Source organism: Aulostomus chinensis, chromosome 10 (genome assembly GCF_037954235.1).
Source record: "Aulostomus chinensis isolate RoL2024-O1b breed Wild chromosome 10, RoL_Achi_v1.0, whole genome shotgun sequence".
NCBI classification, from domain to species: Eukaryota; Metazoa; Chordata; class Actinopteri; order Syngnathiformes; family Aulostomidae; genus Aulostomus; species Aulostomus chinensis.
This window is the reverse complement of record NC_141329.1, coordinates 28,491,529-28,519,135: the sequence shown is the minus strand read 5'-3', so window position 1 is coordinate 28,519,135 and position 27,607 is coordinate 28,491,529. Positions and strand designations below refer to the sequence as shown.

The 27,607-nt window shown below is 50.3% G+C and overlaps 6 protein-coding genes across 12 annotated transcripts in view; 3 read left to right on the top strand and 3 right to left on the bottom strand.

The window, feature by feature from the left end:
• The first annotated feature begins 1,483 nt into the window (after window positions 1-1,483).
• Window positions 1,484-9,455, top strand: abcf3 (ATP-binding cassette, sub-family F (GCN20), member 3). 2 transcript variants are annotated; one of them, XM_086215296.1, is made up of 21 exons: window positions 1,484-1,628; window positions 3,462-3,609; window positions 4,010-4,083; window positions 4,171-4,226; window positions 4,313-4,410; window positions 4,498-4,620; window positions 5,099-5,365; window positions 5,440-5,520; window positions 5,871-5,930; window positions 6,251-6,307; window positions 6,421-6,443; window positions 6,837-6,892; window positions 6,974-7,174; window positions 7,372-7,448; window positions 7,533-7,577; window positions 7,738-7,870; window positions 8,020-8,108; window positions 8,211-8,302; window positions 8,383-8,515; window positions 8,589-8,676; window positions 8,972-9,455. In XM_086215296.1, the coding sequence occupies exons 1-21, from the start codon at window positions 1,556-1,558 to the stop codon at window positions 9,128-9,130; spliced, it is 2,133 nt and encodes a 710-aa protein (XP_086071422.1). In that variant the 5' UTR covers window positions 1,484-1,555; the 3' UTR covers window positions 9,131-9,455. The 2 variants fall into 2 exon arrangements, with proteins under 2 accessions (XP_086071422.1, XP_086071421.1); XM_086215295.1 differs by having other exon boundaries at window positions 4,007-4,083.
• A 440-nt stretch (window positions 9,456-9,895) lies between these two features.
• LOC147255170 (uncharacterized) lies at window positions 9,896-14,149 on the bottom strand. 3 transcript variants are annotated; one of them, XM_086216892.1, is made up of 7 exons: window positions 13,872-14,137; window positions 13,502-13,699; window positions 13,194-13,421; window positions 12,514-12,927; window positions 12,194-12,270; window positions 11,310-11,561; window positions 9,898-10,736 (listed from the first exon to the last, which is right to left on the bottom strand). In XM_086216892.1, the coding sequence occupies exons 3-7, from the start codon at window positions 13,417-13,419 to the stop codon at window positions 10,470-10,472; spliced, it is 1,236 nt and encodes a 411-aa protein (XP_086073018.1). In that variant the 5' UTR covers window positions 13,420-13,421; window positions 13,502-13,699; window positions 13,872-14,137; the 3' UTR covers window positions 9,898-10,469. The 3 variants fall into 3 exon arrangements, with proteins under 3 accessions (XP_086073020.1, XP_086073018.1, XP_086073019.1); XM_086216894.1 differs by having other exon boundaries at window positions 9,896-10,736; window positions 12,514-12,853; window positions 13,348-13,421; window positions 13,502-14,149; XM_086216893.1 differs by lacking the exons at window positions 13,502-13,699; window positions 13,872-14,137 and having other exon boundaries at window positions 13,194-13,490.
• Window positions 13,563-16,044, top strand: LOC147255169 (dual specificity protein phosphatase 14). Of its 4 annotated transcripts, none has more exons than XM_086216897.1 (4): window positions 13,566-13,629; window positions 13,888-14,070; window positions 14,978-15,334; window positions 15,516-16,044. In XM_086216897.1, the coding sequence occupies exons 3-4, from the start codon at window positions 15,024-15,026 to the stop codon at window positions 15,736-15,738; spliced, it is 534 nt and encodes a 177-aa protein (XP_086073023.1). In that variant the 5' UTR covers window positions 13,566-13,629; window positions 13,888-14,070; window positions 14,978-15,023; the 3' UTR covers window positions 15,739-16,044. The 4 variants fall into 4 exon arrangements, with proteins under 4 accessions (XP_086073024.1, XP_086073023.1, XP_086073021.1 ...); XM_086216895.1 differs by having other exon boundaries at window positions 13,888-14,145; XM_086216898.1 differs by lacking the exon at window positions 13,888-14,070 and having other exon boundaries at window positions 13,563-13,629.
• A 771-nt stretch (window positions 16,045-16,815) lies between these two features.
• On the bottom strand, window positions 16,816-18,962 carry polr2d (RNA polymerase II subunit D). The gene is made up of 4 exons (XM_086215294.1): window positions 18,675-18,962; window positions 18,181-18,361; window positions 17,406-17,501; window positions 16,816-17,075 (listed from the first exon to the last, which is right to left on the bottom strand). The coding sequence occupies exons 1-4, from the start codon at window positions 18,751-18,753 to the stop codon at window positions 16,997-16,999; spliced, it is 435 nt and encodes a 144-aa protein (XP_086071420.1). The 5' UTR covers window positions 18,754-18,962; the 3' UTR covers window positions 16,816-16,996.
• A 1,035-nt stretch (window positions 18,963-19,997) lies between these two features.
• LOC147255167 (olfactory receptor 52K1-like) lies at window positions 19,998-20,915 on the bottom strand. The gene has a single exon (XM_086215050.1). The coding sequence runs from the start codon at window positions 20,913-20,915 to the stop codon at window positions 19,998-20,000; it is 918 nt and encodes a 305-aa protein (XP_086071176.1).
• Window positions 20,916-23,460: 2,545 nt separating this feature from the next.
• The window catches only part of LOC147255165 (uncharacterized), a 16,867-nt gene continuing 12,720 nt past the window's right edge, over window positions 23,461-27,607 (top strand). Inside the window, exons 1-5 of the mRNA XM_086216891.1 lie at window positions 23,461-23,908; window positions 25,433-26,078; window positions 26,605-26,719; window positions 26,892-27,199; window positions 27,279-27,351. Coding sequence (XP_086073017.1) covers window positions 26,954-27,199; window positions 27,279-27,351 — 319 coding nt within the window. The 5' untranslated portion in view covers window positions 23,461-23,908; window positions 25,433-26,078; window positions 26,605-26,719; window positions 26,892-26,953. The remainder of the gene's footprint in view (window positions 23,909-25,432; window positions 26,079-26,604; window positions 26,720-26,891; window positions 27,200-27,278; window positions 27,352-27,607) is intronic.

The window sequence follows — 27,607 nt, the reverse complement described above, 5'->3', positions numbered from 1 at the left end:
GACTTACTGCCGGCAACGTGGACCAGACTCTCGCTCCTCCGGTAGAATGACCGAATGGCCCTTTGTAAAGGGCCCTCCACCCCATACTCCCGGAGTACCCCCCCACAGGGTGCTCCTGGGAACACGGTTGTAAGCCTTCTCCAGATCCACAAAACACATGTGGACTGGTTGGGCAAACTCCCATGCCCCCTCCAGCACCCTAACGAGGGTGAAGAGCTGATCCACGGTTCCTCGGCCGGGACGAAAACCACACTGCTCCTCCTCAATCTGAGGTTCGACTATCGCCCTGACCCTCCTCTCCAGTACCCTGGCGTAGACCTTACCAGGGAGGGTGAGGAGTGTGATCCCCTGATAGTTGGAACACACCTTCTGGTCCCCTTTCTTAAGGACGGGGACCACCACCCCAGTCTGCCACTCCAAAGGCACCGCCCCCGATGTCCACGCAATGTTGCAGAGACGTGTCAGCCAGGACAGCCCCACAACATCCAGAGCCTTGAGATACCCAGGGCGGATCTCATCCACCGACAGGGCTCTGCCACTGCGGAGTTGGTTAACTGCCTTGGTGACTTCTGCACCGGAGATTGGACGAGCCCCCCCCCCCCCCCACCAAGCACTCCCCAAACTCTGTCTCCTCCATGGAGTACGAGTTGGTGGGATTGAGGAGTTCCACAAAGTATTCCTTCCACCGCCCAATTATCTCCCCAGTTGATGTCAGCAGCCTTCATGGCTGCCTTCCCCCCCGAGGAGACTTTGAGGAAGCTAGAATATAAAACACAGTTATTTAACAATTTTTCCTTTGCTACATGATTCCATAAATCCTGCTTCATATATTTGATGTTCTCAGTATGAATCTGCAATGTGGAAAGTAGTAGTCATAGTAGTAGTAGTAGTAGTAGTAGTAGTAGCAGTAGTAAAAATAAAGAAAAACAATGAATGAGAGGTGTGTCCAAACTTTTGACTGGGATATACTGGGATAGTATATATATATATATATATATATATATATATATATATATATATATATATATATATATATATATATATATATATATATATATAAGCTGCCGCACAATTATACAAAACAAACAAACCACCTCCATTGGAAACAATTATTTGCAGTACTGTCGTGTCTCGTCAAAGCCGCACTCTTTCTGACTTCATGTTGCTAAAATATTGTTTTTGTTTTGTTCAGATTTCTTCAGATGCAGAAACACGTCATGGTTGTTTCTTTGGAACGGTCGTGTCTAAGGAGCAGGACGCCGTCGTGGCTATCGGTAGGGTTTGATGACGTAGCTACAGTGGTGTTCGCTCGCGTGCTGTGACCATTAAATGTTGTTAATTGTTGTCTCCATCTGTGACGCGTCCATCGATCCTGTTTCTTGTCTCTATCTTTCCAACTGTGGGTCGCTTTCATTCCAGTTGGTCACATTTGTAGGCTTGTAACTTCTGACGTAACGTCGAGACGACGCTCAAACTTCATCCCCCAGAGTTCACGGCACTGTCGCATATTCACGCATGCGCGTCGGTGCTGTGTCACTGTCCAGGGCCGGGTATCATGGCGACGTACGTGGAGATACTGAAGAGCGAGTTCCCTGAGATTGACTCGGAGCTGTTCGATTACATCACAGGTGAGAAGCCGGAGGACAGCCGCTGTCCGGCGGGGGCGGAGCTGCTGCCTGTCAGCTGTCCCGGGCTCCTCACCGGTGTGGCGGACCTGTCCGTACCGGCCTGAGGCAGCCTGTTCGCCGGGCAGCGCGCTGCTGTTAGCTGCGGAGCTAATGAGCTAATCTGGGCTGGTTGTCTTGAGAGTGGGTGCTGCTGGGTTGTTCGGCATAACTCAGCTCGCAGTGCGAGACAAGGCAACTAACCCGGTCCAACTGAGAGTTAGAGTCCGGCTGGCTCGGGTCAGAACCGGAATAGTGAGTGATGAGAATCATAACCGGGTTATTACCACCGTTATTACACCGCAAATACTAACGGTGATTTCATCACAACTTTCTAACGTAAACCAGGGAAGTTGTGACGGCGGCGGTCATCGTTACCCTGGACCACTGTAATCAGATTACTACTGAGACGTGAACTCGTGGACACGAGATCGATGACTCAGCATTTAGAAACGATGAACCTGAGTATCTCAACAGGAGCTGAACGTGCTGGATCGGGTCCTCAGCCTGAGGCGCTGGGGCAGGTCCAGGAGGTGCAGGGGCAGGTCCAGGAGGTGCAGGGGCAGGTCCAGGTCCCGGAGGCGCAGGGGCAGTCCCAGGTCCAGGAGGCGCAGGGGCAGGTCCAGGAGGCGCAGGGGCAGGTCCAGGAGGTGCAGGGGCAGGTCCAGGAGGCGCAGGGGCAGGTCCCGGAGGCGCAGGGGCAGTCCCAGGTCCAGGAGGTGCAGGGGCAGGTCCAGGAGGCGCAGGGGCAGGTCCCGGAGGCACAGGGGCAGTCCCAGGTCCAGGAGGCGCAGGGGCAGGTCCAGGAGGTGCAGGGGCAGGTCCAGGTCCAGGAGGTACAGGGGCAGGTCCAGGAGGCGCAGGGGCAGGTCCAGGTCCAGGAGGCGCAGGGGCAGGTCCAGGAGGTGCAGGGGCAGGTCCAGGTCCAGGAGGTACAGGGGCAGGTCCAGGAGGTGCAGGGGCAGGTCCAGGTCCAGGAGGCGCTGCCCCAGTTCGAACTCTTCCACCGTCCTCCCCTGGCTGGCCACCAGACTTGCATATAGAAGTTGATGATGATGATGATGATGATGATGATCAGCGGTGTTCCCACGCCCAGAATGTCGAGGTGGGCTGTGGCGTCGAGGGAGAGCAACGTTTCCAAGGAAACTAGTTTGATGTGCCCATGCATCCTCTCGTCAGCTGCTCAAACCCAACCAACCTCCATCAGGGCTCGAAGGTACCATGACGGAGGTTCTGAATCCACGTCATCAACCCAGCTGACCCCAGACGACCAATCAGCAGCATGGAGAGGAGGAGTCGAGGGGAGAAAACTGTACTGCTGCGCACATATGAGGAACATGAATCCATGGCTGCTGCCACAAAGATTAACAGACTCTAGGTTAACCCTGAAGTGACCTCACCAACCCTGTAACCCTGCTTTTGAGGCCACGCCCTCAGTCAGCATTAGAAATACTCAGCTGTCTGAAATCGTCTGGCGGTGGCGGCGGCGAGGAACAAACAAGCGTGATGTTTGGTTCCTGAGTCAATGAGCGACGGTGTCAGATGACTATTTGTAACGATTGTTATGTCACCAGTGATTGACAGCTAGGCTTCAGATTTTAAAGTTTAAATTTTACTTGAAATATCTAAAGTACTAATATTGATCATCGATGACATCATCAACATGAACACAAATGGTTTTAAACATCAGAGTGAAGCTGATTTCAACACAACTTGTTCGTCAGGTGACAGTGTGACATCATCGCGGTGTCCACTAGTGTGTATTGAATCAGGTGTGTGTCTGTGTGTGTGTCACAGGTGTTCTGGACAGTGGGGGGGCCGACTTTGAGGATGGCGAGGAGGTGTATGAAGCGATCGGCGGGGTCCTGCAGGAAGTGTCAGCGGACAGTAAAAATGAGGACGACATCAGGGACATCTGTCTCCAGATGTTCAACACGCTACAGCTGTAAGAGCGGCGCTGAGACACGCCCATCCATCCCACAGCTCCAGTCTTAGTTCAGTTTGGAGTGATGTCATCAGTTTGGCTGCGTCAGTCAGCTGACACGCAGACGTCGTTACCTCGATGCACCAGGACGCGCCGACGCTCAGCGCCTCTCTGTACTCCAGATTAGCCACCTGGTGTAGATCAGACATTTTCATTGGTCGTTCATATTTTGCTCCTTTAACAAAAAGATCAAAGGAAACACCACAGTAATGACATCATGGCGGTGACTTGGACTGAGTGTGAGGTCCTGGTTCGTCAGGTCCGTCGCCATGGTGACAGGCAGCTGAGATCAATGTTTTCACCTGCAACCAGCTGCCCTCCTGGTGTGTACTGACCAGTGGTTGTGTGTTCTGACCAGCAGCAGGGTTCCTGGCTCTCAGAGGCAGGTGTTGCTGGACGCTCCAGTGCAGCTGTCTCAGATCTCGGCGGACACCAGTGAGACTCCGCCCCCCACGCCACTGCACAGTCTCAGCTGACAGCGTCACTCACATGTAGCTAAACTGTGTCTCTGCTCGTCCTCAGCCTCCGCTGCCAAAGACGTCCAAGGAATCTGGATGATGAAGCGTCCTCAGAACACCGTACGTTCTTCTCATCAGTCACAGAAATGCTTCTGAGTGTCCTCTGCTGGTGTTCTGTCCTCACGCTGTCCCTCTGTGTCTCGCAGACGGTGGACGCCAAGAAGTTAGAGAAGGCCGAGGCCAAGCTGAAAGCCAAACATGAGCGCCGGAACGAGAAGGACTCTCAGAAGGCTTCCAGTCCGCTGTCAGTCCTCATCGCCCAGCTGTGACCACTGTCCTCGCTGCTGCCGCTCACCTGTCCTCCATAGTCACGCCCCCTCTGTCCCTACAGGGTCCTGGAGGAGGCGTCAGCCAGTCAGGCCAGCAGCAAGAAGGAGAACCGAGTGGACCAATCAGGGAAGAACCGCAGCTACGATATCAGGATTGAAAACTTCGACGTTTCCTTCGGAGACAGGTGAGCAGACCGGAAGTCAAACTTACTATCATGCGAGAAAACTGCGTCCATCTGAGTCACTTGTCTCCTCGCTGGGTGGACGAGTTACTATTAAATATCGCATGACCTCAGAAGTTCCAAACGGCACCGCTCTGCCATCACGACCCTTGTCGTGGTAGAAGGTGGAACTGATCTGCATCAACGTGACATTGGCGTGTTTTCACAGCGGTTACACGTCTATGTTGTTGTCACGTAGCAACCACGGTGCCACAGAAACACGAGTGGTCACGCAAGCATGTAACAAAGGCGTGTCAGAAGCATGTAGGCGAACCAAACGTGTGTTTCCAGACTCATGTTTTCTTCGGGTCTTATTCATTGACTCCTCCTGGTACACGTCACATCCTCAAGTACTCGTTGTCTGGTCATCACGCAGTACTTTTACTGCTTTGCGCTTGAACATGAAATGTGACAGACGTAGTAAGACTGTCTTCTTCTGCAGGTGTCTGCTGCAGGGGGCGGAGCTATCTCTGGCCTCTGGCCGGCGGTACGGTCTGATTGGGCGGAACGGTTTGGGGAAGACGACACTGCTGAAGATGTTGGCAAGTCGAAACCTTCGCGTCCCCACTCACATCTCCATCCTGCACGTAGAGCAGGAAGTGGCCGGAGATGAGACGTCGGCCCTGCAGAGCGTCCTGGAGAGTGACACGCTGAGGGAGGAGCTGCTGGACGAGGAGCGGCAGCTCAACACTCGCATCGCTAACGGAACGTAAGGCCAACCTCCAGATGACCTGATTCGGCACCGCAGGTGAGACCGATTCTCATGGTGTGTTTGTGTCTCAGGGCTGATGGGATGGAGAGCGTCCGGCTGTCGGAGATCTACGGCAAGCTGGAGGAGATCGAGGCAGACAAAGCCCCAGCACGGTAACTACGGCAACAGATCTGTAGAAATACAGCTGACACTGCACCGCCACAACGCCGTGACCAGAGACTCAGCCTGTCTATCTACGACTTCTACTTCATACAAAGTTACTGGAAGAACCCAAACTAGAGAGGCGCCGCTGGTCCCATGAGACCTTCATCAATAAATACTACACGTGTCTACATACGTGATGCGTGTGATAGGAAGGAGCAGGAAGCAGTTTAGATCCGGAGGGAGGTGATGACTCCGACCTGGAATGACACGAATCCCTGCTGCACCGCCGTTTTACATGTGTTTGATGACTGCTGGTCAGATTGACTTCACTTGTGTTTCCTGTTTCTCATCCAATCAGAGCCTCCGTCATCCTGGCTGGTCTTGGCTTCTCTCCCAGAATGCAACAGCAAGCCACCAAGTGAGTCCGCACACGCGCACACACACACACACACACACACACACACACACAGGTTGCCATGGTTTCTGTCTGAGGAGGCAGTTCCAGAACACCAGCTGATTGTTACATCCCAAACCATCAGCTTGTAGGTCATTTGTCAATAAATACGGATCAAACTTTTCATGACTGAACTGAAGCTAATTGGAAGTGTGCAGGTCAGCTGATCGGCGGTGTTTTAATGTCATCAGAACCTTTGTGTTCTGGAATGTCTGCAGTGATGTCATTTTGAATGTTTTTTTTGTTTGTTTCCCTGCTAATCACGTGTGTGTGTGTGTGTGCAGGGAGTTCTCTGGGGGATGGAGGATGCGCCTGGCGCTGGCCAGGGCGCTGTTCGCCCGGTGAGTTCTAATCTGTGATTTCAAGGCGACACAAATGATTGCTCTATCGAAGGATGTATTGATTATTGACTGATGTTTGCAGCTAACTGACTGTTGTGTTTGGTTGTTGTCAGGCCAGACCTGCTGTTGCTGGACGGTGAGTCACATGACCTGGGGGGGGGGGGGCCTATGTAGCTAGAATTTAGATTTCAAACCTGTAAAAGAACTCAAATGTGGACGTGAATTAACAAAAGTACACAGATCAGCTGCAAGAAGCAGCTGCGGTTCGTCTTAGATGTAGTAGAAGTACTTATACTCTCTGTGTTAGCTGTACTTACTTGGCTACAATCCTCTCTGAGGTCTGTAGATGTTGATCTGTGTTACAGGGTGGAGCTGTAAGCCCCACCCCCAGCCTGGAGGACCAGGTGCTGGAGGATCTAGCCTTCAGTCTGACACCCTCCCGACTTGGTAGGACCTGCAAAGGGGGTATGACCCCGGCTACTAGTAGTACTAGTGGTAGTACTGAATCAGTGCTCCGTATGTCTTCCAGAGCCGACCAACATGTTGGATGTTCGAGCCATTCTGTGGCTGGAGAACTACCTGCAGGTGGGACAGTGCACTCACCTGAAGGCTAGCAGCAGTTAGCCTATTAGCTTACAAGTAACACGCTATCATCTCCTCCCTCAGACGTGGCAGTCCACCATCTTAGTTGTCTCACACGACCGAAACTTCCTGAATGCTGTGGTGACCGACATCATCCACCTGCATTCGCAGAGGCTGGACAGTTATCGCGGCGACTATGAAAACTTTATTAAAACCAAAGAAGACAGACTGAAGAACCAGCACAGGGAGTACGAGGCCCAGCTGCAGTACAGACAACATATACAGGTACTACCACTGCAGGTACTACTGCCGTACAGACACCACATATGGGTACTACTGTTGTAGGTACTACTACTGCAGTACAGACAACCCATATGGGTACTACTGCTGCAGGTACTACTACTGCCGTACAGATACCACATATGGGTACTCCTGCTGTAGGTACTACTACTGCAGTACAGACAACAGTGTTTGTGTTTCAGGTTTTCATCGACAGGTTCCGGTACAACGCTAATCGAGCAGCTCAGGTCCAGAGTAAACTGAAGCTGCTGGAGAGACTGTGAGTACCGCCACTGGGTCGGTTCCATCTTTTTGAAGCGTAAAAGGAACCTGAAGGTGAACCTGACTGTGTTTGTGTGTGCAGGCCCGAACTGAAACCTGTCGAGAAAGAGACTGAGGTCACTTTAAGGTGAGAGGTTGGGATCAGTTCAGTACAGGCAGATTGTACTACTTTGTACTACTCCTTACAGCAGTACGACCTCTCCATACCCGGTTGGTGCCGATGGACCAGTCTCACTTCCTGGTTCCCTGCTGACTCGCTCGTTGACACGCTGCATTTCCTGCAACAGGTTTCCAGATAACTTTGAGAAGTTGTCTCCGCCCATCCTGCAGTTGGACGAGGTCGAGTTCTTCTACTCTCCGGACCAGCGGCTCTTCTCTGGACTCAACCTCTCGGCCGACCTCGAGTCTCGGATCTGCATCGTAAGTGCCAGCACTAAAACCTTCCTCACCTGTCCTACACCTGCTCAGGAAGATCCTGACTGACTGACCTCGTTAGTGCTCGTGTCAATCGACTGATCGAACCAGTCGCCCAGATCAGTGATCAGTCAGGACCTTCTGTTTCCTGCCAGGTCGGAGAAAATGGCGCCGGTAAAACGACTGTCCTCAAGCTGCTGATGGGCGAACTGACGCCGGTTGGTGGGGTCAGACAAGCCCACAGGTGAGACAGTCAGCCAACCAATCAGAACACAGCCGTGAACGCTGGAGAGAACCGGTGATCAGGGAGGAGTACAGGGTTCCATCTCTTGTCTTGTCTCATCAGGAACTTGAAGATCGGCTACTTCAGTCAGCACCACGTGGACCAGCTGGACCTGAACGTCTGCTCCGTGGAGCTGCTGCTCAACAAATTCCCTGGTAACCATAGCAACAACAGCACCGCATTTATTCAGCCTTGGACCAGTTCAGCCCTGACCGGTGGTGTTTCCGTGTCACAGGTCGAACGGAGGAAGAGTACCGCCACCAGCTGGGAGGTTACGGCATCACTGGAGAGCTCGCCACCAGGCCCGTGGCCAGTTTGTCGGGGGGGCAGAAGAGCCGGGTCGCCTTCGCACAGATGACCATGCCATGGTGAGAGAATGCCTTCAGAGCCTCTGGTGATGGTGGTGATGGTAGTGGTGGTGATGGTGTCCTCTGTTTTCAGTCCAAACTTCTACATCCTGGACGAGCCCACCAACCACCTGGACATGGAGACCATCGAGGCTCTGGCCAAAGCGCTCAACAAGTTCAGGGTGAGTGACCAAACAAACGGCAGTTAAATTAACTTCCTGTCAACAAACCTGCCACAACTGTATTGTCAAGAGTAGACACGCAATCAGCTGTGGACCCGCCCCCACCGGAGCTCTCGCCAGAGTAACCACATCATGATTGTGACTGGGACAACGTCAGGTCTGTTGCCATGACGACAAGTTAACAACTTGGAAATGTTCTGATCAGATTGTTACAGGAGGTCGTTCACGTGTTTTACATCCCAACATGTTGGCAGCGGACAGGTGTGCCTCAGCTGTGTGATGTCATGTGTTTCAGGGCGGGGTCGTCCTGGTGTCACATGACGAGCGTCTGATCCGATTGGTGTGTAAGGAGCTGTGGGTGTGTGAAGGCGGGAAAGTCCAGCGCATCGATGGTGGCTTCGATGAGTATCGAGACATCCTGCAGGAGCAGTTTAGGAAGGAGGGCTACCTGTGAGGCCACGCCCACTGCAGACTGGACAAGCCCTTTCATAAACCCCGCCCCTCTGCTACCTCTCACCTCAGCAGCTGATCAGCTGTCAGAGTGGACTGTTTGTGTCTCTGAAGGTCTCATTTCCTGGATCAGTTGATGACCTGCTGCGAGCTGATTGGTCCTGATGTGTCAGTGAACTCTGGAGGGGGCGGAGTCATCATCTATCACCTGGAGTATATTTAACAAGTCGTCAGATGAAAAGTTTTTTTTTGTTTTGTATCATTTTACCAGTTCCAGTGGACCGGACAGTCCGACACAATAAACCAATCAGATCATGTGATCCATGTCACTCCCTGTTTGTTTGTCACGTTATTGAGTCCTTTCACGTCACCACCTCGCCGCCGTGGACATGTCCTCCAGGAAGAAAGTGTCCAGGTGGCACTGCAGCAGCCCCGTGGCGTCCCAACAGGCAGGCACAAGATCACCTGGTCGTTCCGGTTCTTCCTGTTATTGTACTGCACGGTTTAGTCTCGTTAATCAACTACGAGTGATGAAGCGGTGACGTGTTGACCACCTGAGGTGTTGATGATGACACATCCAGGTCAGAGCGCTGGAGATCAATTATTGATGAACCAGTCAATGATCAGGAACCGACCCCACATGAACCAAAGCAAAAACCCCAAGCTGTCACTTGTAGTTTCACAGGCACCTTGAGGTTCTAAGACATCTCACTCCCCGGACCTTCGCCACAGGAGTTAAAGAAAAAAGTAACTGCTGTTGGAATTAACATTTTTATTCAAATTATCTCGTTTGTTTTCAGTTTCCTTCAAATTCAGATCCAAAAACAAGATTGGTAACAAGGACGGGCACATGACCAAAGAGGGGCGGGGGCTCAAAGTCAAAATTTAAAAATAAAGCTCTCATAGAAAGCCAACTACTGCGCTACGTGTCCGGTGTCAGTGAACGTGCCACCGTTAGACCAGGGCTCAGGTTCTGGTTGCTCCACTGTCACATCTCCTCAGTCCTGCATGGCCAGCGGCTTCTCTCACTCCTTCTCACTCGCCCGCTCACCCTCTCTGTGACTGTGGAGCCGCAACGAATGGCGAAGCGGCTCAGCACACACAACAACCCAGTATCACAAGAAAACTGGTACAGTAGAATACCAGGCAGTTTTGGCACCGCTGATTATTTTATTTTACATCCCTAACAGGAATTTATTAATGTCATTAAAACACACACACACACACAGAGGGCACTTTTTGATACGAGGCACAAAGGGCAGGGGCTCCGGCCCCCCAGGCCCCTGTGTGTGCACCTTCCCGTTTGTTGATGAACACATAACCACTGATCAGATCATCGCAGGTCAAACTTCCCGCCTGGCAGGTCGGCCCTTCGTCTTTGGTGAGGGCTGCATCTTCTCTCTCAGGTGAGGCAGGACTGCTTCCCTGTAGAAAAACTCCAGTTTGGATACCGTCTCCTCCCATAGGCCAGGGTCAAAGGTCACAGGGACAATGGCCGTCTCCTCCAGGGTGAAGATGACGAGGTCGGCGTGCCTGAGGCCCGTCATCGCCAGCTGAAACTGAATCTGCGTGAAGAAGCTGTGGGACGTCTTCAGACGGTAGCGTGGAGACTGAGACACGGAGAGGAGGAACTCAACGACAAGTACAGAGAGGAGCCTCACCACCACCATCACCCTCACCGTCACCACCCCCTCGTCACCGTCACCACCTCATCGCCACTGTCACCACTCCCTCGCCACCGTCACCACCCCCTCACCACCTCACCACTGTCACCACCTCACCACCACCCCCTCACCACTGTCACCGCCCCCTCACCACTGTCACCACCTCATCACCACCCCCTCACCACCGTCACCGCCCCCTCACCACTGTCACCACCCCCTCACCACTGTCACCGCCCCCTCACCACTGTCACCACCTCATCACCACCCCCTCACCACCGTCACCGCCCCCTCACCACCGTCACCACCCCCTCACCACCGTCACCACCCCCTCATCACCACCCCCTCACCACTGTCACCACCCCCTCACCACCGTCACCACCCCCTCACCACCTCATCACCACCCCCTCACCACTGTCACCACCACCTCACCACCCCCTCACCACCGTCACCGCCCCCTCACCACCGTCACCAACACCTCCCCATCATCACTGTCATCAGGGTGGTAAAAGTGAGATTTACCCCCTCAGGCTGCTCTCCGTCCTCGTCCTGTATTTCTAGACAGAAGGCGCGATCGACCCTGCAGGCGTCCTCCACCCGTCTGTGTTTGTGTTTGTAGGGACACTTCACCTCCAGGCAGAGCAGCTGTTCGCCACTTTCACGATCTGTCACAATACCATCAGGGCTGGCCGCCAACCAGGGATGGCGAGCTTCGATGAACAGCCCGCAACGCAGAACTGAGATCGGGCGCTGTAACGCCTCACTCTTCAGGCGCTGGAGACACGAGCAGAGATGTGTTATCAGTGCTAGATTCAGATTCAGATTCAGATTCAGATTCAGATTCAGATTCAGATTCAGATGACTTTATTTATCCCCGAGGGGCAATTAAAATACGGTACAACTGAGCAGCATGACATTAAAAAACAAAACAAAGAAAAAAAAGAAAGGAAAAAACAAAAAACAAAAATAAAAAAAAAACGGACATGACAGTGGGAATAAATAAGAGAATAAAAATAAGATTAAAGATAAAAATACAATAAATATACTACATACAGTATGTACACAATGTAGAATGAAGAGTAAGGTGACTGGAGTGAGTGAATAAAGTGCAGACAATGTAAACAGTATAAACAGTGTAGCAGTGAAGACAGGATATTGAGTAGACTGGGGAGAGTGTGTAGGTGTGTGTGTGTAGGTGTGTGTGTGTAGGTGTGTGTGTGTAGGGTGTTGGTGTGGGGAAGGTGTTAGCAGCTGGAGTTAAAGAGAGGAATGGCTTTGGGGACAAAGGTGGCTTTCCTCCTCTCAGTTCTGCAGGCCACACAGCGGAGGCGTCGCCCAGAGGGGAGCCATTCAAATGCGTAGAGACAAGATGGCGACTTGTTGTCCGTCAGGGCGCGATAACTCACCTGGTACTGGACAATCGCCTCGTCCTCCTTTTCGATCCCCCAGCTCATAGCTCTTGTCTGGATGCTCCCCCTCTCACCTGTCAATCAAACCTCCACATCAAACTGATGACAATGTGAATTAAACTTTATGACCACTGGTCTCGTCCATGGACCAGTCACATGACTTGTTTAGGACCATTCAAGTCACTTCTGATCTCCATCATGTGACATCAAGAACAATCTTGGTAAAATGGCTGTGTTACTGTCATGGTAGGAAAAAATAAAACAAGCTGGAAGGTTGGAAAAGTAAAAGTTTCAGAATTTTAAAGGGCGGGGTTAACCTGTGATAGCTGCGAGGTATGAAGAGGGAGGGGTCTTGCTCTTGCCGTTAACGAATCGGCACTGGGCAATGTTGTGAGCCGTAGATGCTGTGATCCGATACTTTCTCCACGCAAACCAGGCTGGGTTGTCTCTCTGTCCACGAGTCAGAACCTCCACCTTCTCCACAAGACGCTGGTCCATCTGGACCTCAAGACCCGGAGGAACCTGCTCTGGTCTAGGAGGGGGTCCACCATCCATTAGATTGGGGTCAGCTGAAGGTTTCTTAACTGGTTCATCAGCTTGGTTCTCCTGGTCTGCCTTGTCAGTGGTTCTAGTGGGGGCTGCTGCTCCTGTGGGGTTCTGGATGTGCTCTGGGCGTTGGACCTGAGGTGGCACGCTTGCCAGCGTCTCATTGGCTCGTTGATGCTTCTGACCTGAATCGGAAAGAAGAAGCACTCAAGGAGAGCAAACTCAACAGGGTCCCATGAACCGGGTTCTGCGAGCCACGTTGTCTCTGGTTATCAGCTGCCTGTCTATTGCGTTCTCTCTCCAGGTGCTAGGGGGCGGGGCTCAACCTATGCTCCATGGTAACTTTGTCAAGGTTGCTACAGTCTCTCATCAACTCTATATTCAGGATGGTTTGGGGGGCGGGGTTAAAAGTAGTACTTGATGATGGCCCTGGCATGGCACCATGTCTCACCTTGTGTTGGAGCTGTCACAGGACCTGGATCAGACGGGCTGCCCTGGTGTGCCTCCTCAGCACTGGTCTGTCGACTGCTAGCAGCTCCACTCCTGCACTTGCAGGTGGTTCTGGTTCTGGTGGCGGTGGAGGCCGCTGCTGCTGCAGCCGGGGCCTGGATGGTCGGGTGGTATCTCACCTGAGGCAGCACTCTTGCCTTCCTCTCACTGGCTTGTTGATTCTCCATGTCTTTCGTGAACAAGAAGGATCAAGTTTGATTGTTTTAGATTCACAGAACAAAAAAGTTGAGAAACTTGATCAATAATCACCTTTCCCCAATCATTTAGTCGTCTGGCTTTTATTGTGAAACACCGGAACGAGTGACCGGAAAGAGCGGCTTGCTGGATATGTGAAGGTATTGAGATCCAGGAGTCGGGCGTGAATCGGCGATTCTACGGTGAGAGGCGACTGTTCTTCTAAACCCGCTGTAGTTGAACTGCTGCGAGGACTCGACCCTCCTCACCAAACTCGGTTTAAAAAGCAGTACAAAATAAATATGAACATTTCGGCTGAAGCAGGCCTGCCCACAAAAGCTGTTCGATTATCGATCAGACCTAAGCTTTTTTTTCTTTTCTTTTCTACTCAGCATCAAAGTAATTATATTAACTACAGGCAGGATCCGGATCCGCCTCGTCTTACCCTGCTTCCGTTTCAGGCTGGAAAAAACAACGCGTAAACTCAACGTACGGAGCGACGTGACGTCGTCAGGTTGCCGAATGAGCAGAAACACAAATGTCCACCGTGAAATCCACCAAAGTATCGAATCGAGCATAAAAGAAGACACTTGCAGTCCAGTTTGGTTGAACGTCCAGGAGAGGAAGGAGCAGCTGTGACCGAAGTTTGTAGCCGGGCTCAAGTGTCAAACCAGAGATAAGAAACCAGCGCCTGACTCAAACAGATAATTCTAAGCGACGTGTGTGTGTGTGTGTGTGTGTGTGTGTGTGTGTGTGTGTGTGTGTAATGAGGTTAACTAGAATATCGAGGCGATGATCATTCATGTGTTCACTGTCACTCAACATGGCAGCGTTTATACTGAAAAACAGGAATTAAACTTAATTCAGCCCACAAATGGGATTTTTCATTGTTAATTAAAGTTGTACTGCATAGGTGAATTCAAATACTTCACAAAGTACACCAGTCTCCATCATGTAGCTGGTATTTGTGTTACTAGTGTCCTGTTGGCTTCTCAGCTGGAGTACCGACCTCCTGAGCATCATTTTATTTGGTTGCTATGGCGATGAGGTCCTGAACCAACGAACCAACTCTGGGCGGCCACGCTGTCCACTAGAAGAAGAACTGTTTGATCCATTAATCGTGTTAATGTTCTCACTGATGGTCATAACTGACGCCATTACTGATGCCACATCCTAAGCAGTTGAAGTATTTTACCTGAAAGTACTCGTGAACAGGAGTCTTGAGCTCACTAAGACGTTTTTATCTCCTGCATGACTTTTTTGATTCCAGAATGCAGAAAGAACCAGCCACGTATGTTTAGCTTGACGCTAATGGAGACTGATGGCTAACAGCAGCTAAACTGTCCCAAAAAATGTCCAGGCCACATTGCCGTTCACACGGCTGACAGAATGTGTCCACGTGTGGTCCAGACCAGCTCGGGCTCTGGTGTCACTGGTCAGATCTCAGGATGCTGGGCTGGTAGCAACGCTGACCAGTGGTGACTGGGTCACCCAGGACGGATTCTAGTCACAGCCATTCTGATGCTCTTTTTTTGACACTTTATTTTCCAGTTCTTCCAAGAGAGTCTGAGAGTGAGGACACTCCTGTACCGGGGTCATGGCAGTGTCTCAGGTGGGTCCTGGGCTCTTCCTCGGTAGTCTGGACGCAGCTCTGAACGCTGCCGTGCTGTCCAGCAGAAACATCACTCTCATCATCAACTGCAGCGGCCTGGAGGATGTGACTTACCCGCAGCAGGACAGCCTGAAGGTCCTGCACGTCCCCATCCAGGACCATCCACACGCCCCGCTGGGACAGTACTTCCACACAGTGTCAGAGAGCATTGACCAGAACCGAAGCGGGGCCACTCTGGTCCACTGCAGTGCGGGCAGGAGTCGCTCGCCAGCTCTGATCATGGCGTACCTGATGAGGTCAGTGGGGACGCCGCATCTTTTGGTGTCTAGAATCAAAGACGTGGTCTAATTTAAGTCTTGTGGTTCCTGCTGGCTGGGGATGACATGACACAGATACTGTGGATCTGAGGTGGTCCTGGTCTCAGATAGGGGTCTTGGTGTTCTGGTCCCTGAGGGTAGCCTTATTTCTGTGTTGCAGGTTTGAGGGTCTCAGCTTGCGGCAGGCTCATGAAAAGGTTCTGGAGCAGCGACCCTTCATCCGACCCAACGCCGGCTTCTGGAGACAACTGATGGACTACGAAAGGACCCTGTTGGCCAGAAACTCCATCAGGATGGCAAAGACGTCAGGTGGCGTTTTGCCTGAAGCTCTGTCTGACACAGAAGACACAACCAGCGTGCCAGCCTACAGCATCAACATGTGATGGGCCCAGGTCCTCAAGGAGCTGCTGGACCCAGACTCAGATTTGGTGTTCAGAACCAATAAAGGACCAGAGGTGTTGCGATGCCTTGTTTGTCTGATTCAGGACGAGTGAGGAGAAGCCCTCACACAAGTTGGCGTCGCCACAGAGGTGGCACATGTCCTAAAAGATCTCTGATGAAGGGTCAAAGGGCATGTGATGTCATCAACCACAAAAGATCATGGTTTCATCCTCGGTAACCATTTGAAAATATTAGTGTTGAGTTTAACTCATACTTTGTATTTTGATATAAGTCGACTAACAGAGATCCAGCAGTTTAGCCGCTGAAACTCAACTATTTGTCACCCATCTGTCAGTTGGCGTGTTGTCTGCCCTTCGCCAGAATATGGCCAGCAGGCTGCATTTCTATTTATAACCTCTTTGTTTTCTTCAGCCTGGGAGAAGAAGATCAGACCTTCTTTTTTTGTGTCGACTGGTCGATAACTAGCAAGTGGGCCTGGTCCTCTAACAACCTCTCTCCAATCGTTGCGATACAGGCCTGATTGAGGGGAAAGGATTCTTCTGGAGGCGGCCCGGTGGAGCAGTGGTCCTCCCTGTGGCCCCCCAGCAAGAAGGTTGTGGGTGGAGCCCCGGCTGCAGCACGGGGTCTTTCTGGGTGAGTCTCCATGTTCTCCCTGTTCCTGCTGGGTTCTCTCTGGTACTCCAGCTTCCTCCACAGTCCAAAGACATCAAGAGGGACCAGGTTAATCCAGACTCTAAATTGACCGTAGGCGTGGCTGGGAGAGCCAATGGTTGTCTGTCTCTATGTGTTGGCCCTGCGATGGACTGGTGACCTGTCCAGGGGGAAGGCTGCTGGGATAGGCTCCACCCCCCGCGACCCTTAACAGGAATAAGCAGAAGACAAAGGATGGATTCTTCTGGTGGATCTGAAAACCATTAGGAACTCTGGTTCTGTTCTATCCCAGCAGATCTGAGCGCCTCTATTGATCTGATGATCAACTAATAACCTGAATGATCCGTTCCTGGGCTGAAGCAGTGAGAAATAGTTGTAAAAAAGAGAAATCAACGTTTATTGTTGCAGGAATGTTTGTCTACATGCACCAATAATAATAATAATAATAATAATAATAATAATAATAATAATAATAATGATGATGATGATGATGATGATAAACCTAAGTTACATCATCACGTCATATGATCAGTTCAGTATGTGAATATCCAGCAAGAGGAGCCAGGAGTCCAGGTCCCGGTCCCGGTCTCAATACTGGAAGCTTCTCTTGGTCTGGATGTCGTCCAGGATCTGCTGCAGCTCCTCATCCTCAAACCGACCCTCCAGGCTGAAACAACAACCAGACCGCGTTTGAGCCGAGCCTGAGATCGATCTGCTTCAACACTGTGACTGAACCAGGAGGAGCTGATGTTCTGGGAGCCGGTGGCGTGTTGGGCGTCTGTCCGGGGTCAGGAGGTCATTTACAGGCTCTCTACTTGGACCAACATTCTAATTACTCAACTTCAACACACAAATCAAACCTCTGAAAATGTGGGGGACAGTTCAGGTCTTCCATCTGAACCGTGTTCTGCTGCTTCAGAACTCAGAGACGGATATCACGGACTCACCAGCTACCGGGTCCACATGGCTCATTGTGGGGATGGGGACCAGGACTCACCTGGGGATCAGGGCTTTGGCCTCCTCGGCGGCTTCGGGACACAGGTTGGCCAGACTGGCGAGCTCAAACTTGTGGAGCTTCTTCTGCAGGAGCAGACTGCAGGAGATAAATGAGTCAGAACCTCGCCAGAGCATCACGGCGAGACGTCGGTGCGTCTCGGCCTCGCGGTCATCATTGTCAGAGAAGCAGCAACACACATAATCAGGACATGGAGTCTATCTCCACCCTGCGTGACGGATGGGAGGAGGGCGTGCGTCAGAACCACCCCGGCCCATCAGAATAAACAGGGACAACAGGAATGAGCTATCACGGCGTTTACATTCGCCAGTGTCACTTCCTGTTAACTAATGAATGTGGATCCATTCCTTGATCGTGTCCGACCTTCCAAATGATGTCACTGTCGAACAAGTCATCCTGCTGCTGTTGCATCACAAGGTAGGTCCATGGAGAGAAGGTATCGCCAGGGCATTGTGTCACGGACACGGGCGAGTCATAGACGTGAAACACAGACCCTGCCCCCGAGTGCAGGAGGAGTCATCAAGTCTTTGCCTGTCGACAGAGACTCTGACATTGTTGATGTATATTTGACGTCTGTCGGGAGACCCTCGTCTACGAGAGTTCCACCAGTACAGGACGTCGTCATGATGGTGGCTGGGCGGAACCAGAGACGGTATTCAGGGTGAGCACTGGCAGGTCGACTGGAATTCAGTCTCCACAACAGACCTGAGCCACTGTCGTCTGGAAGACCTTTAGATCACATGACCTGGCAGCTCACCTGCGCACAGCGGTGATGGTCTCCCGGTTCTTGAAGCGGCTGAAGCGAGCCGTGTAGTTGAGCGTCTTCATGAAAACCTCTGACAGCTCCTGCTCGTCCTCGGCGCTCTCGTTCTGCTGCTTCCTGTGTTCCAGCAGCATGTGGACCTCCGAGTTCAGCAGCGTCTCCGAGTTCTCAAATTCTGATGGAATAACACACACACACACACACACACACACACACACACACACACACACACACACACACAGGTTTGTGCAGTTATCCTTATTAGGACATCCCGTTACCTTCCATCTAATTAAAACCAAGAAGTATTAGGACAGGAGGTCCTGATGAGGTTTGTGGTTGGACCAGAAAAGATCTCTAATAGGTAACAACCAAGTGTGTGTGTGTGTGTGTACAGACAGACATAGAAACAACCCCCATCCATCACTGGTGTTGACCGCTGCTGTTGTTGTAGATGTTGTCGTCGTCGGCGGCGTGGACGCGTCACTGACCTTTGGGAAACAGCAGCTGAGACGCGTCTTCTTCTACATCTCCGACATGCGGAGTCGCCGCACCGCCTCCAGCAGCCATCACAGCCTAAAGCAGCGGGAACGCGGGCACCGGTGGCCGGCTTGAAGGTGATACGGTGGTCCGGTAATGTCCAGCAGCCAGAGGAGGAAATCTGAAGCCCCACAAGCGCTCGAGCGCACCGTACAAACGCCGAGCAGCGACTTCAACTCCGCGCCTTTCTCTCCTCACCGAACCCAACACTCACTTCCGGGTGCAAGAAGTAACCGCGTCCGGTTTCTTCGGCGTAGCGGCAACGACACGACGACGTGCCGCGCCCTCACCTGGTAGGAGGGAGAAGCGCATCTGACAGCGGTCCGTTACATGTCCTCGTTCTTTAATTAGGGCCTGAGCCCGGAGGCACAGAGCAACACAGTAAAAGCGAAGAGACACACACTAAACAGTATCTGAGCCCCCAAAAAACACATAGGGGTGTCAGGGGCGGGACGGGGGGGGGGGGGGGGGGGCTTCCGCCGCTACTTTAACGCTGAATTTGACCCCTAGACATGCTTGTTTATATTCATTTTATCAAGCACACATTTGATCTTTTTTCATTTCCATAATCTTCTTGTGTGAAATGTTGAGAATAATAACAATAATGATGATAAAAATAATTCATGATAATAATAATAGTGACGTCTAAGTGTCAGCGTTGACACCTCACGTTCAACTTGAATCAGTTAACTTGAACTAACAGTTTAAAACTTGATGATGTCGGTGAATGTTGAACGTCAGCGATTCAAGCGAGAAATCTGATCTGTTCATTGTCAAACTGTGCGTCTCTCACTCATCATAGTGGGGCGCCATTTTGAGAGTGAGGGGTGAGGGGTCTAAGAGGGCCTGAGGGGTCTAAGAGGGCCTGAGGGGTCTAAGAGGGCCTGAGGGGTCTAAGAGGGCTCGAGCGGGTCTTAGAGGGCTCAAGCGGGTCTAAGAGGGCCTGAGGGGTCTAAGAGGGCCTGAGGGGTCTAAGAGGGCCTGAGGGGTCTAAGAAGGCTCGAGCGGGTCTAAGAGGGCTCGAGCGGGTCTAAGAGGGCCTGAGGGGTCTAAGAGGGCTCGAGCGGGTCTAAGAGGGCTAGAGCGGGTCTAAGAGGGCCTGAGGGGTCTAAGAGGGCCTGAGGGGTCTAAGAGGGCTCAAGCGGGTCTAAGAGGGCTCGAGCGGGTCTAAGAGGGCCTGAGGGGTCTAAGAGGGCCTGAGGGGTTGGCGATGACGGGATGTTGAATAGACTTTTTATGCTTTCTTGAAAACAACCGACGGTTTGGACTGACGATCAGCAGCTCAGCGTCTTGAGGATTTGCTCTCGTATCTCGGTGCTTCTGATGCCGTAGATGATGGGGTTGAAACAGCTGGGGAACAGCAGGTACATGGTACTGAAGAACACCCGGACAGCTGCGGGAAGAAGATTTCTGATCCGATACGACAAGAAGGCAAGGAGCGCTGTGGTCAGGCTGATGGTGATGACCACGATGTGGGTGACACAGGTGTGAATGGCTTTGACTCCCGACCTGCCCGACCTGAGTACAGAACTGAAGATGACTACATAGGAGGCGGTGATGAAGATGAAGTCAGCAACAGGGATGAGGAAGACAGTCAGCAAGCCCACCAGGTTGTTGACGGCGGTGCTACCACACGCCAGCTGAACCAAGGCCATGTGCTCACAGAAGCAGTGGTTTATCACGTTGGTGGCACAGAAGGACAACCTGCCTGCCAGAGCCACCATGACGGTGTTCAGGAGGAAGTTTCTGATCACAAGTGGGATCACAAACTTGAGGAACCTGGGCAGCGCCATGCACTCGTGGTAGTAGAGGGGTGTGCAGATGGCGTAGTAGCGGTCCAGACCCATCCACAACAGCAGGGTGGACTGAAACGCTCCTGTAAAGTGAATAAAGTGCATCTGGACCAGGCAGCCAATCAGGGAGATCCCCTTCCAGTCAGACAGGAAGCTCAGCAGCATGTTGGGAACGAAGAACAGAGGCAGGCTGATGTCCACGCCGGCCATGCCGGCCATGAAGATGTTCATGGGCGAGTGGAGGCTCCTGTGGGAAATGACCACGTAGAGCAGCAGGGAGTTCGCCACCAATGACAAAACGAACATGAGGAAGAAGGGGAGGAAGAGGATGGGCCTCAGCACACCGAGTTCATTGAAACCGTTCAGGATGAAGAGCTGGTGAGAGGAGATGTTCTCCATCCTCTGAAATCCTCCTCGCCCGGGTTTCTGCCCCGTCAGCCTGAAAGACCAAAAACACAACGCCACAATCATTACAAGCCCGCTGCTCACAACGTAAATGACTGAGAGAGTGGTTTGAACTGTCCGACAGGGACGTCCTCCTCCATGGATGCTTGCTGGCAGGACGGTGTTAGTGAGTCAGCGAGCCTGTGGGTGAGCACGAGAGTGTTGGGACGAGGTCACGCTGCTGGCGCCCTCTCATGGTCGTTTCAAGGTAACGTCCTGGTGGACACTTGCAGTTAATGAGGCTCAGCAAAGTGAAATCTTGCACAACAATACATGTTTGACATGTGAATTCTGTTGACGGGGAAGCGGGTGGAACGGTCACAGGTTGCTCCGACGTGTTGATGCGGGTGCGTTTGGATCTCAGAGTGAAGCAGGTGAAGCCATCGCGCCTGACTCCACCTGGAGATGCTGGCGTCAGTCAGCGCGTGGTTCTCTGACAGGCGCCGGACGTCCCGTCACTCTCACTGATGAGCTGTAGGAGACGCTATCAAGAGCAGCAACCTGGTTTTAGATGCATTCCATCAACCAACCCTGTCACTGGTGGTTTGATTTGACCACAAAAAAGTAGGCAGACATGTTTCTGTTTTATTGTCATGAATGTGGAAGTGTCTGATGTCTTTAAACAGACCAAAGACGTGCAGGTTGCACCAGGCTGTGTTTACGCTCCTGAGATAAGAAGAGTTTGAGAAAGGCCTTGGACGGTGAGGAGCCAGCGTCCCTACGCCCCCCCTGCGACTGCCCTTGACAGAAGGAGGAACAAGGCATGATGGGAAGCTACTGAGAGGAGGAACCTCGATGCGTTTGTTCGGACGACACTGAGGCTGTTCAGTGCAGATGTAGAACTTCGCCTGGACTTCTTGCTGCAAGTAAAACTTTGAGATCTCCGTCTCTGAGAACTTTATCTTGTGTGTTGGGAAATTTTGTGTTACAAACCAACGGTGAAAATACAGTCTTGATCCTGCAGAAATAATTTCCTGACAATATGAATATGTTTATATTGAATTATTCATAAATATCCAAGTTATTAAGAATGTTGGTGAAAGCTGAGACAGAGCTGGTGCTGAACGCTCTCTGTGAGAAAAGCTTTGTTGTTGTTTTAGGAACACGTGAAAGACAAACATGAGCGCAGCCGGAGGCCTCCTCCCTGGACCCAGGACCCTGGACCCTCACGAGCTCCCTGACAGCTGGAGGTTCGGTTCTCCTGATAAATCATGATCCTGCAGCTCCAGGGAGACGGATCGTAATTCTGTCCTCATCTAATCAAGTCCTTATTGGCATTAGGATGCATTAAACTTTCCATCTGCAGTAGCATGACAATAATAATAAAAATAAGAATGATAATCAATGTGTCTGCCACCAAAGAACAGCAGCAGCTCTGAGGGGTTTTGTTTGCTGGACATCAAAGCCTGTGATGAAGGACGCCATGTCTCAGGGTCATGACCCTTCAAACACCCGCTGCTCACTTTGAGCTGTTTGAAGAAAATGACCTCTTTTAGGAGTCAAAGAACACAAATTAAACTCCGAGAGGTGCACCTTCCTGTCCAGTTGGAGCAGAGCCCACTCCCACATGTTGCTTCTAAAGAAAATCCTTTGCAGTACCTCATGAATACAACCAAGTACACTGACATGGTACGTTCCCCTGCACACACACTCACACACACACACATCCATGACACAGAGGGAGTCGAACCACCTCAACACTCTCTGGAACATCAGTTGTCCATCACAGATGCTGTCTGGTCAACACGCAGGTCACAGGTGCTGTCATGACTCGCCACTGCCATGTTCGTCTCCTGAACGCAACGTGTCGGATGCCGACTCCCCCTCATCCATCGGCTGCTGCCGGCTTTCATAGCCTCCGTCCGATGCTGCCATTGGCTGCAGCAGCTGGACAGAATCCCAGAGGGACAAAATCAAACTGGGTTCTAGTTTGAAGTTCAACTTTGCCTTCAAGTTCTGAGAGTACACGGAGTTACTGAGATCTGACTACTTCATAGCCCCACGGGACACGACAGGAGCTCATGTCATGAGTTCGTGCTCAACGACCACGCTCCTCCACGAGAGTCAACCTCGCGCTTGTCTACTCTGGTTGTTTTCCCCGTAAAAAAGTATACAAAACATGTAAAACACTGGCAATCACATTAAATTAGTCAGCCATCCATACATCCTTTTTCTATATCACCTATTCGTTAAGGGTTGTTGGGGGGGGGTGGAGCCTATCCCAGCCGACATTGGGTGAGAGGCAGGGTTCACTCTGGTTGACAGTCTGTCCAGGTCCAACAGAGGCAATGAGGGGCTCAGAATTTTGCTCAAGGACACTTGAGCACGGCCACCAGTGAAAGAGGGGATTGAACCAGCAATCCTTTGGTTGCTAAATGGCCAATCTCCCACTGAGCCATGCCGCCCCGTATAAATACATATTGAAATTGACAAAACAAAAAAAGAAAAAAAAACATTTTGTTTATTGTCCAAGATAAAACAAACAAACAAACAAACAAACAAACAAACAAACAAACAAAAAACGACTGGTAAAATATACTTTGGTCCGTTGGGCTCCAATTTGGTGGAGGCCTGCAGTGATCTACCTGGCAACAGCAGCTCCCAGTCTCAGTCTGTGATTGGTCGCCATCTGCTGGTCAGGCGGGAAACGTTCTGTAAAATAACCAGACCGATGAATTCGAGTCTGTCAAAGATATTTTTATTTATTTTGCCCATTCACTCCACTAGTTTTTTTTTGTTAATTTATTTTAGTTGACTTGTTCTACGCCCTCTTCTGGTTTTATTATGCTTAAGAGTTTGAACGTAAATTTAACGAAATATGAACTTGAATGAATTGAGGTCCTGAACGTCGTGTAACTGGCTGAACAAGTTAGCACCGTCGGTGGTCAAGCTAGCAACAGTTTGTGGTGCGCGCTGTCAAACCGGCGCCTCGTCGTAGAAACAGACAGGTAAGCTGGCGGCGGTTTGGTCCACTGCCCACGCAGTCTGAAACATTTTTCAAACTTTTGTGTTTTTTTTTGGTGTTTTTTTAGTGAGCGGAAAAACCGAGGTGGGCTAACTGACTGTAGCTTGACGATGCTAGCTGGATCAGCTTAGCTCGAGCCAGCCGCTGGACGGGACCGCTGGAACCAGAGGCTCCGTCCAGTCACTCATTCTCGTATATTCATGAGATAATTTACTGTGTTTTACCAGTACATTTATCACTAATTGGTAACAAGTGGACGTCAGAGTTCACCAGAGTGTATTTCATGCCTCCCTCTGATTGGTTGATGTGTCCCCCCACTGGTTCTATCTAAGCCAATGGGGGCCCCTGAGGAAACCTATTGGCCCCCTGCTGGAGCTGAAGGGAATCGCTACGCTGCTCTCCTCTGACTATTTTTATAACAAAAAACTCTATCAACTCGGTTACATTTAAGATGGCAACCACAGAAATGAACAGGATGCTTTGCATATGTGTGCCACACTTTTTTTTAAATGAATTAAAGGTTTATATTTAATTGATGAATAGTGATAGCCCTGCCAGAGTTTTTAATGCCTGGTTAGCTTTCAAGGTTAGCATCTCTATTAACTAATCAAAAATATTGATAATCCACAGACTTTTGTGGACGTTCATTGTCGTTGTGTTCCTCAAATTCAGTACAATGTAGTACCTGTTGTACACAGTGTACAACTCAAGAGCATTTTCACCTCAGCAGGTGACGTGAATATTCTGATAAAGTAGAAATATCTGAAGTGTTGACCTGTGTAATACCACGGAGCCCTGCCATAATATTCTCCAAATGTTCTCCACCTTTCCCTGCAGCTGGAACCACTTAGAACAGTTTAGGCTGTAGGCGTCATAACATCAAACTCTTTTTAGATTTTTTAAATTTTTTTATCTTTATTTGGAAGGGACAGATAAATAGGTCAGTGCTTCAGTCGTCAAAGAAATGAAAATAAACGTCCTTCAAGTTTTGTTTGTTTGAGTCCTAAAAAAAGTGAATCGTCGACCATCAAGGAGCATTAAACTCTTTAATCAGTTTAAGTTTTACTCACGACCAAAACTACATGTGCTCAATCCATACTTACCTCAAATATGTTGTGTTTTAAACAAACTTCTGGGAGTCATATTTCTGTGTAATCTAGATTCCAGCCTTGGAAGAAACAAACACAAACAACATGTTGGTAATCCACTGATGAAATTGGAGACACGTTTTTGTGCTTTTTGTAGGTAAAAACGTGGTGCAGTTAATTTCACATCGTGTCATAAAGTAAAAGAATTTTAATGAGGTTTGAATGATTTCATAAAAAGTCCTATTGTGATTATTTTCACTGACATTGCTGTTTTGAAATGAAAAACAAAATCAGACCCAAAGTAACTCAGTACACGTAAGTACACAAATAATCTGTGTGCATCTGTTTACCTGTGCTAGCTGTGGTTCTGAAATGCTGCTCAGGATCTTTGCTAACGCTGTTGTTCTTGTTTTCAACAGGAGAATTTCGTGTCTGTCCAAGTCCTGAGGTGCACGACTGTAAGTCCCTCTAACTGTCCCACTGAACATTTGAACAGAAAGCAGTGGGCTGTGCCAACAAAGCCACCCACACTGCTCTCAGCCTGGGGAACAAAGCAGTCTGAGATTGGGTTCTCTGAGATTTGGTGCAGTTTAAGTTTCTGAACCCTGATTATTTACCACTAGTTTTTATCATAGCTCAAAGTTCACATGCCGTCACCACAACAGAGGCTGGTGAAACAGGAATCCATCCCTATGATCCGTTCTCTCTCATTCAAAGCTGCCTGCCAACATCAGCATCCTTTAATGAGGAACATGACACCAGGTTTAACACCACATTGCGTTAAAATGTTTATACAACGGATTCTCGGGTGTTTGACACGTGAGCTAAGATGTTCCTTCTCAAAGGTCGATACACCGGTCCTGCTGTTGCGGCAACACAGGTTGTGTTTGACTTGATGTACAGACGTTTCAGCGCGCTTCTCTTCTTTAAAATCACAAGTTTATTTGTCCACTCAACTGATTTGTTCACCATCGCTCAAACTGACGTCTGGAACTGCCACTCAGCCACACGTGAAGGCCTGTGATGATCCTCAGTGACAGCTGGCTGGTGGGCGCAGTCGCACTGGTGAGCCCGATGAGAATCTTATCAGTTTCAGCTTCAGCACAGTTTGCTGTTTTAAGCTAGTGAAGTTTTCCTGGAGCTTCCTTCCTGTCTGACTATGAACACGTGACTGGATGACAGCGCTCGTTTCTCGCAAGCTTGAATATGTTTCTTACCATGCTACAAATGCTAATGCTGATCATCACCATCCTGACATTGTTAATGTTAACTTACTGGTGTGTATATATTTGTTTTGTAGTCAGATGATATTGATCGTAAAGTTATATTGTAACTGAGTGTTAAGAGTAAAATTTAAATCCAGGCATCAGGAGTTTCTGAGTTTTGCACAAGGACACATCTTTGTGACCTTTAGAGGAACCATCTGATCTCTGGGGGAGCTAGGGCTGTGTAATTAATGCCATTTTATTGAAGAATGTGAAAACAAGATAATCCAAACTGAACAGGTCACTGTGTCACATCCTTGTTTTGCTATGATGCTTTCAGTTGTTCTTGTTTGATTAATCCAGTGTCCCACCCATCACCCTTCCAGAAGCCCAGCCATGCTCCCTGCCGGGGGGGTTTGATCAATTCATCCATATGGAAATGCCTGAAGGAGTTTGAAAATGACCAACAAGAAGCAGCCACAATGCTCGCCAAGTCACAGAGTAGGTGTGCTAACTAAATGTGGCCTCGTCAAAAATGATCCTGATGATGATTTTTGAATGTCATTGAGAAGCTTTCAGTTCCTTTAGTTCTTCTTCAGCTTTTCATTTTCTTTCTACGTGTTGTGTGAACATGTTCTGTCATGCTTTCTGCGTCTCCATGACAATCGCACAGAGCAAGGAACAGCCTCAGAAAACACCGGATGAAAGGCCAAATCAGCCTGGAGCCTGCAGGTCATGTCTGATCAAACCGTCTGCGGGGACGTGTGGGACGGCGTGCTGGACTTTCATCATGTTGACTGTAACTTTCAAAGTAATGAGCCCCGGCGGAGCCTCAACAGCTATTTCCAGTGTGAAAACAACACCAGTGGCGTCTCTGGACACCTGGACACTCTGGAGACTCTGTCCTCACTAACAGGCCCATTAAGGACCTGCAGGGACGATGCTGTACTGTCGCCACGGTTACCGATAAGAACACAGGAGGTGAGGGCCTTCACTCTAAGTTGACACACACTGTGTCCCATACATGTGACTTCAGGTGAGATTTTGTTAAACTGACCAGGCACACCTGCGGCCTGACATCATCAAGCGCCTGCCACTTCGCAGGGGTTCATCCACCAGTTTCAAATCACCAGGTGAGGTCGCAGGGAACATTATTTTAAAAAATGTGTCATAAATGATAATGAAAGGATGGTATTAAAGGGAAATGCGAGGGATTTTTCACACCAGTTTTTCATATAATTCAGTTGCCAGGTTTACGTCTACAGGGTTGAATGCCCTTGCTGGGAGTGTTGATTCAGCTTAGACGCTTTGGTTACTATGAGACAATATACCTGAAGAGGTAAAAGTATTTGCTAAAGGTAAAGCGGCATCGTTCCTGGAGCCCTAAAT

What these genes read in the sequence shown, in the direction of transcription:
- LOC147255170 (XM_086216892.1), bottom strand. Translation starts at nt 13,419, where the DNA reads ATGGAGAATCAACAAGCCAGTGAGAGGAAGGCAAGAGTGCTGCCTCAG. An exon ending in ATACCTCGCAGCTATCACAG is followed by an intron (nt 12,271 to 12,513) that starts GTTAACCCCGCC and finishes TTTGATTGACAG; the next exon opens with GTGAGAGGGGGAGCATCCAG. An exon ending in ACGGAGAGCAGCCTGAGGGG is followed by an intron (nt 10,737 to 11,309) that starts GTAAATCTCACT and finishes TCCGTGTCTCAG; the next exon opens with TCTCCACGCTACCGTCTGAA.
- LOC147255167 (XM_086215050.1), bottom strand. Translation starts at nt 20,915, where the DNA reads ATGGAGAACATCTCCTCTCACCAGCTCTTCATCCTGAACGGTTTCAAT.
- LOC147255169 (XM_086216898.1), top strand. Translation starts at nt 15,024, where the DNA reads ATGGCAGTGTCTCAGGTGGGTCCTGGGCTCTTCCTCGGTAGTCTGGAC. An exon ending in ATCATGGCGTACCTGATGAG is followed by an intron (nt 15,335 to 15,515) that starts GTCAGTGGGGAC and finishes TCTGTGTTGCAG; the next exon opens with GTTTGAGGGTCTCAGCTTGC.
- polr2d (XM_086215294.1), bottom strand. Translation starts at nt 18,753, where the DNA reads ATGGCTGCTGGAGGCGGTGCGGCGACTCCGCATGTCGGAGATGTAGAA. An exon ending in TCAGCTGCTGTTTCCCAAAG is followed by an intron (nt 18,362 to 18,674) that starts GTCAGTGACGCG and finishes TTATTCCATCAG; the next exon opens with AATTTGAGAACTCGGAGACG. An exon ending in ACCATCACCGCTGTGCGCAG is followed by an intron (nt 17,502 to 18,180) that starts GTGAGCTGCCAG and finishes TATCTCCTGCAG; the next exon opens with TCTGCTCCTGCAGAAGAAGC.
- abcf3 (XM_086215295.1), top strand. Translation starts at nt 1,556, where the DNA reads ATGGCGACGTACGTGGAGATACTGAAGAGCGAGTTCCCTGAGATTGAC. An exon ending in GACGTTTCCTTCGGAGACAG is followed by an intron (nt 4,621 to 5,098) that starts GTGAGCAGACCG and finishes CTTCTTCTGCAG; the next exon opens with GTGTCTGCTGCAGGGGGCGG. An exon ending in GCAGACAAAGCCCCAGCACG is followed by an intron (nt 5,521 to 5,870) that starts GTAACTACGGCA and finishes TCATCCAATCAG; the next exon opens with AGCCTCCGTCATCCTGGCTG.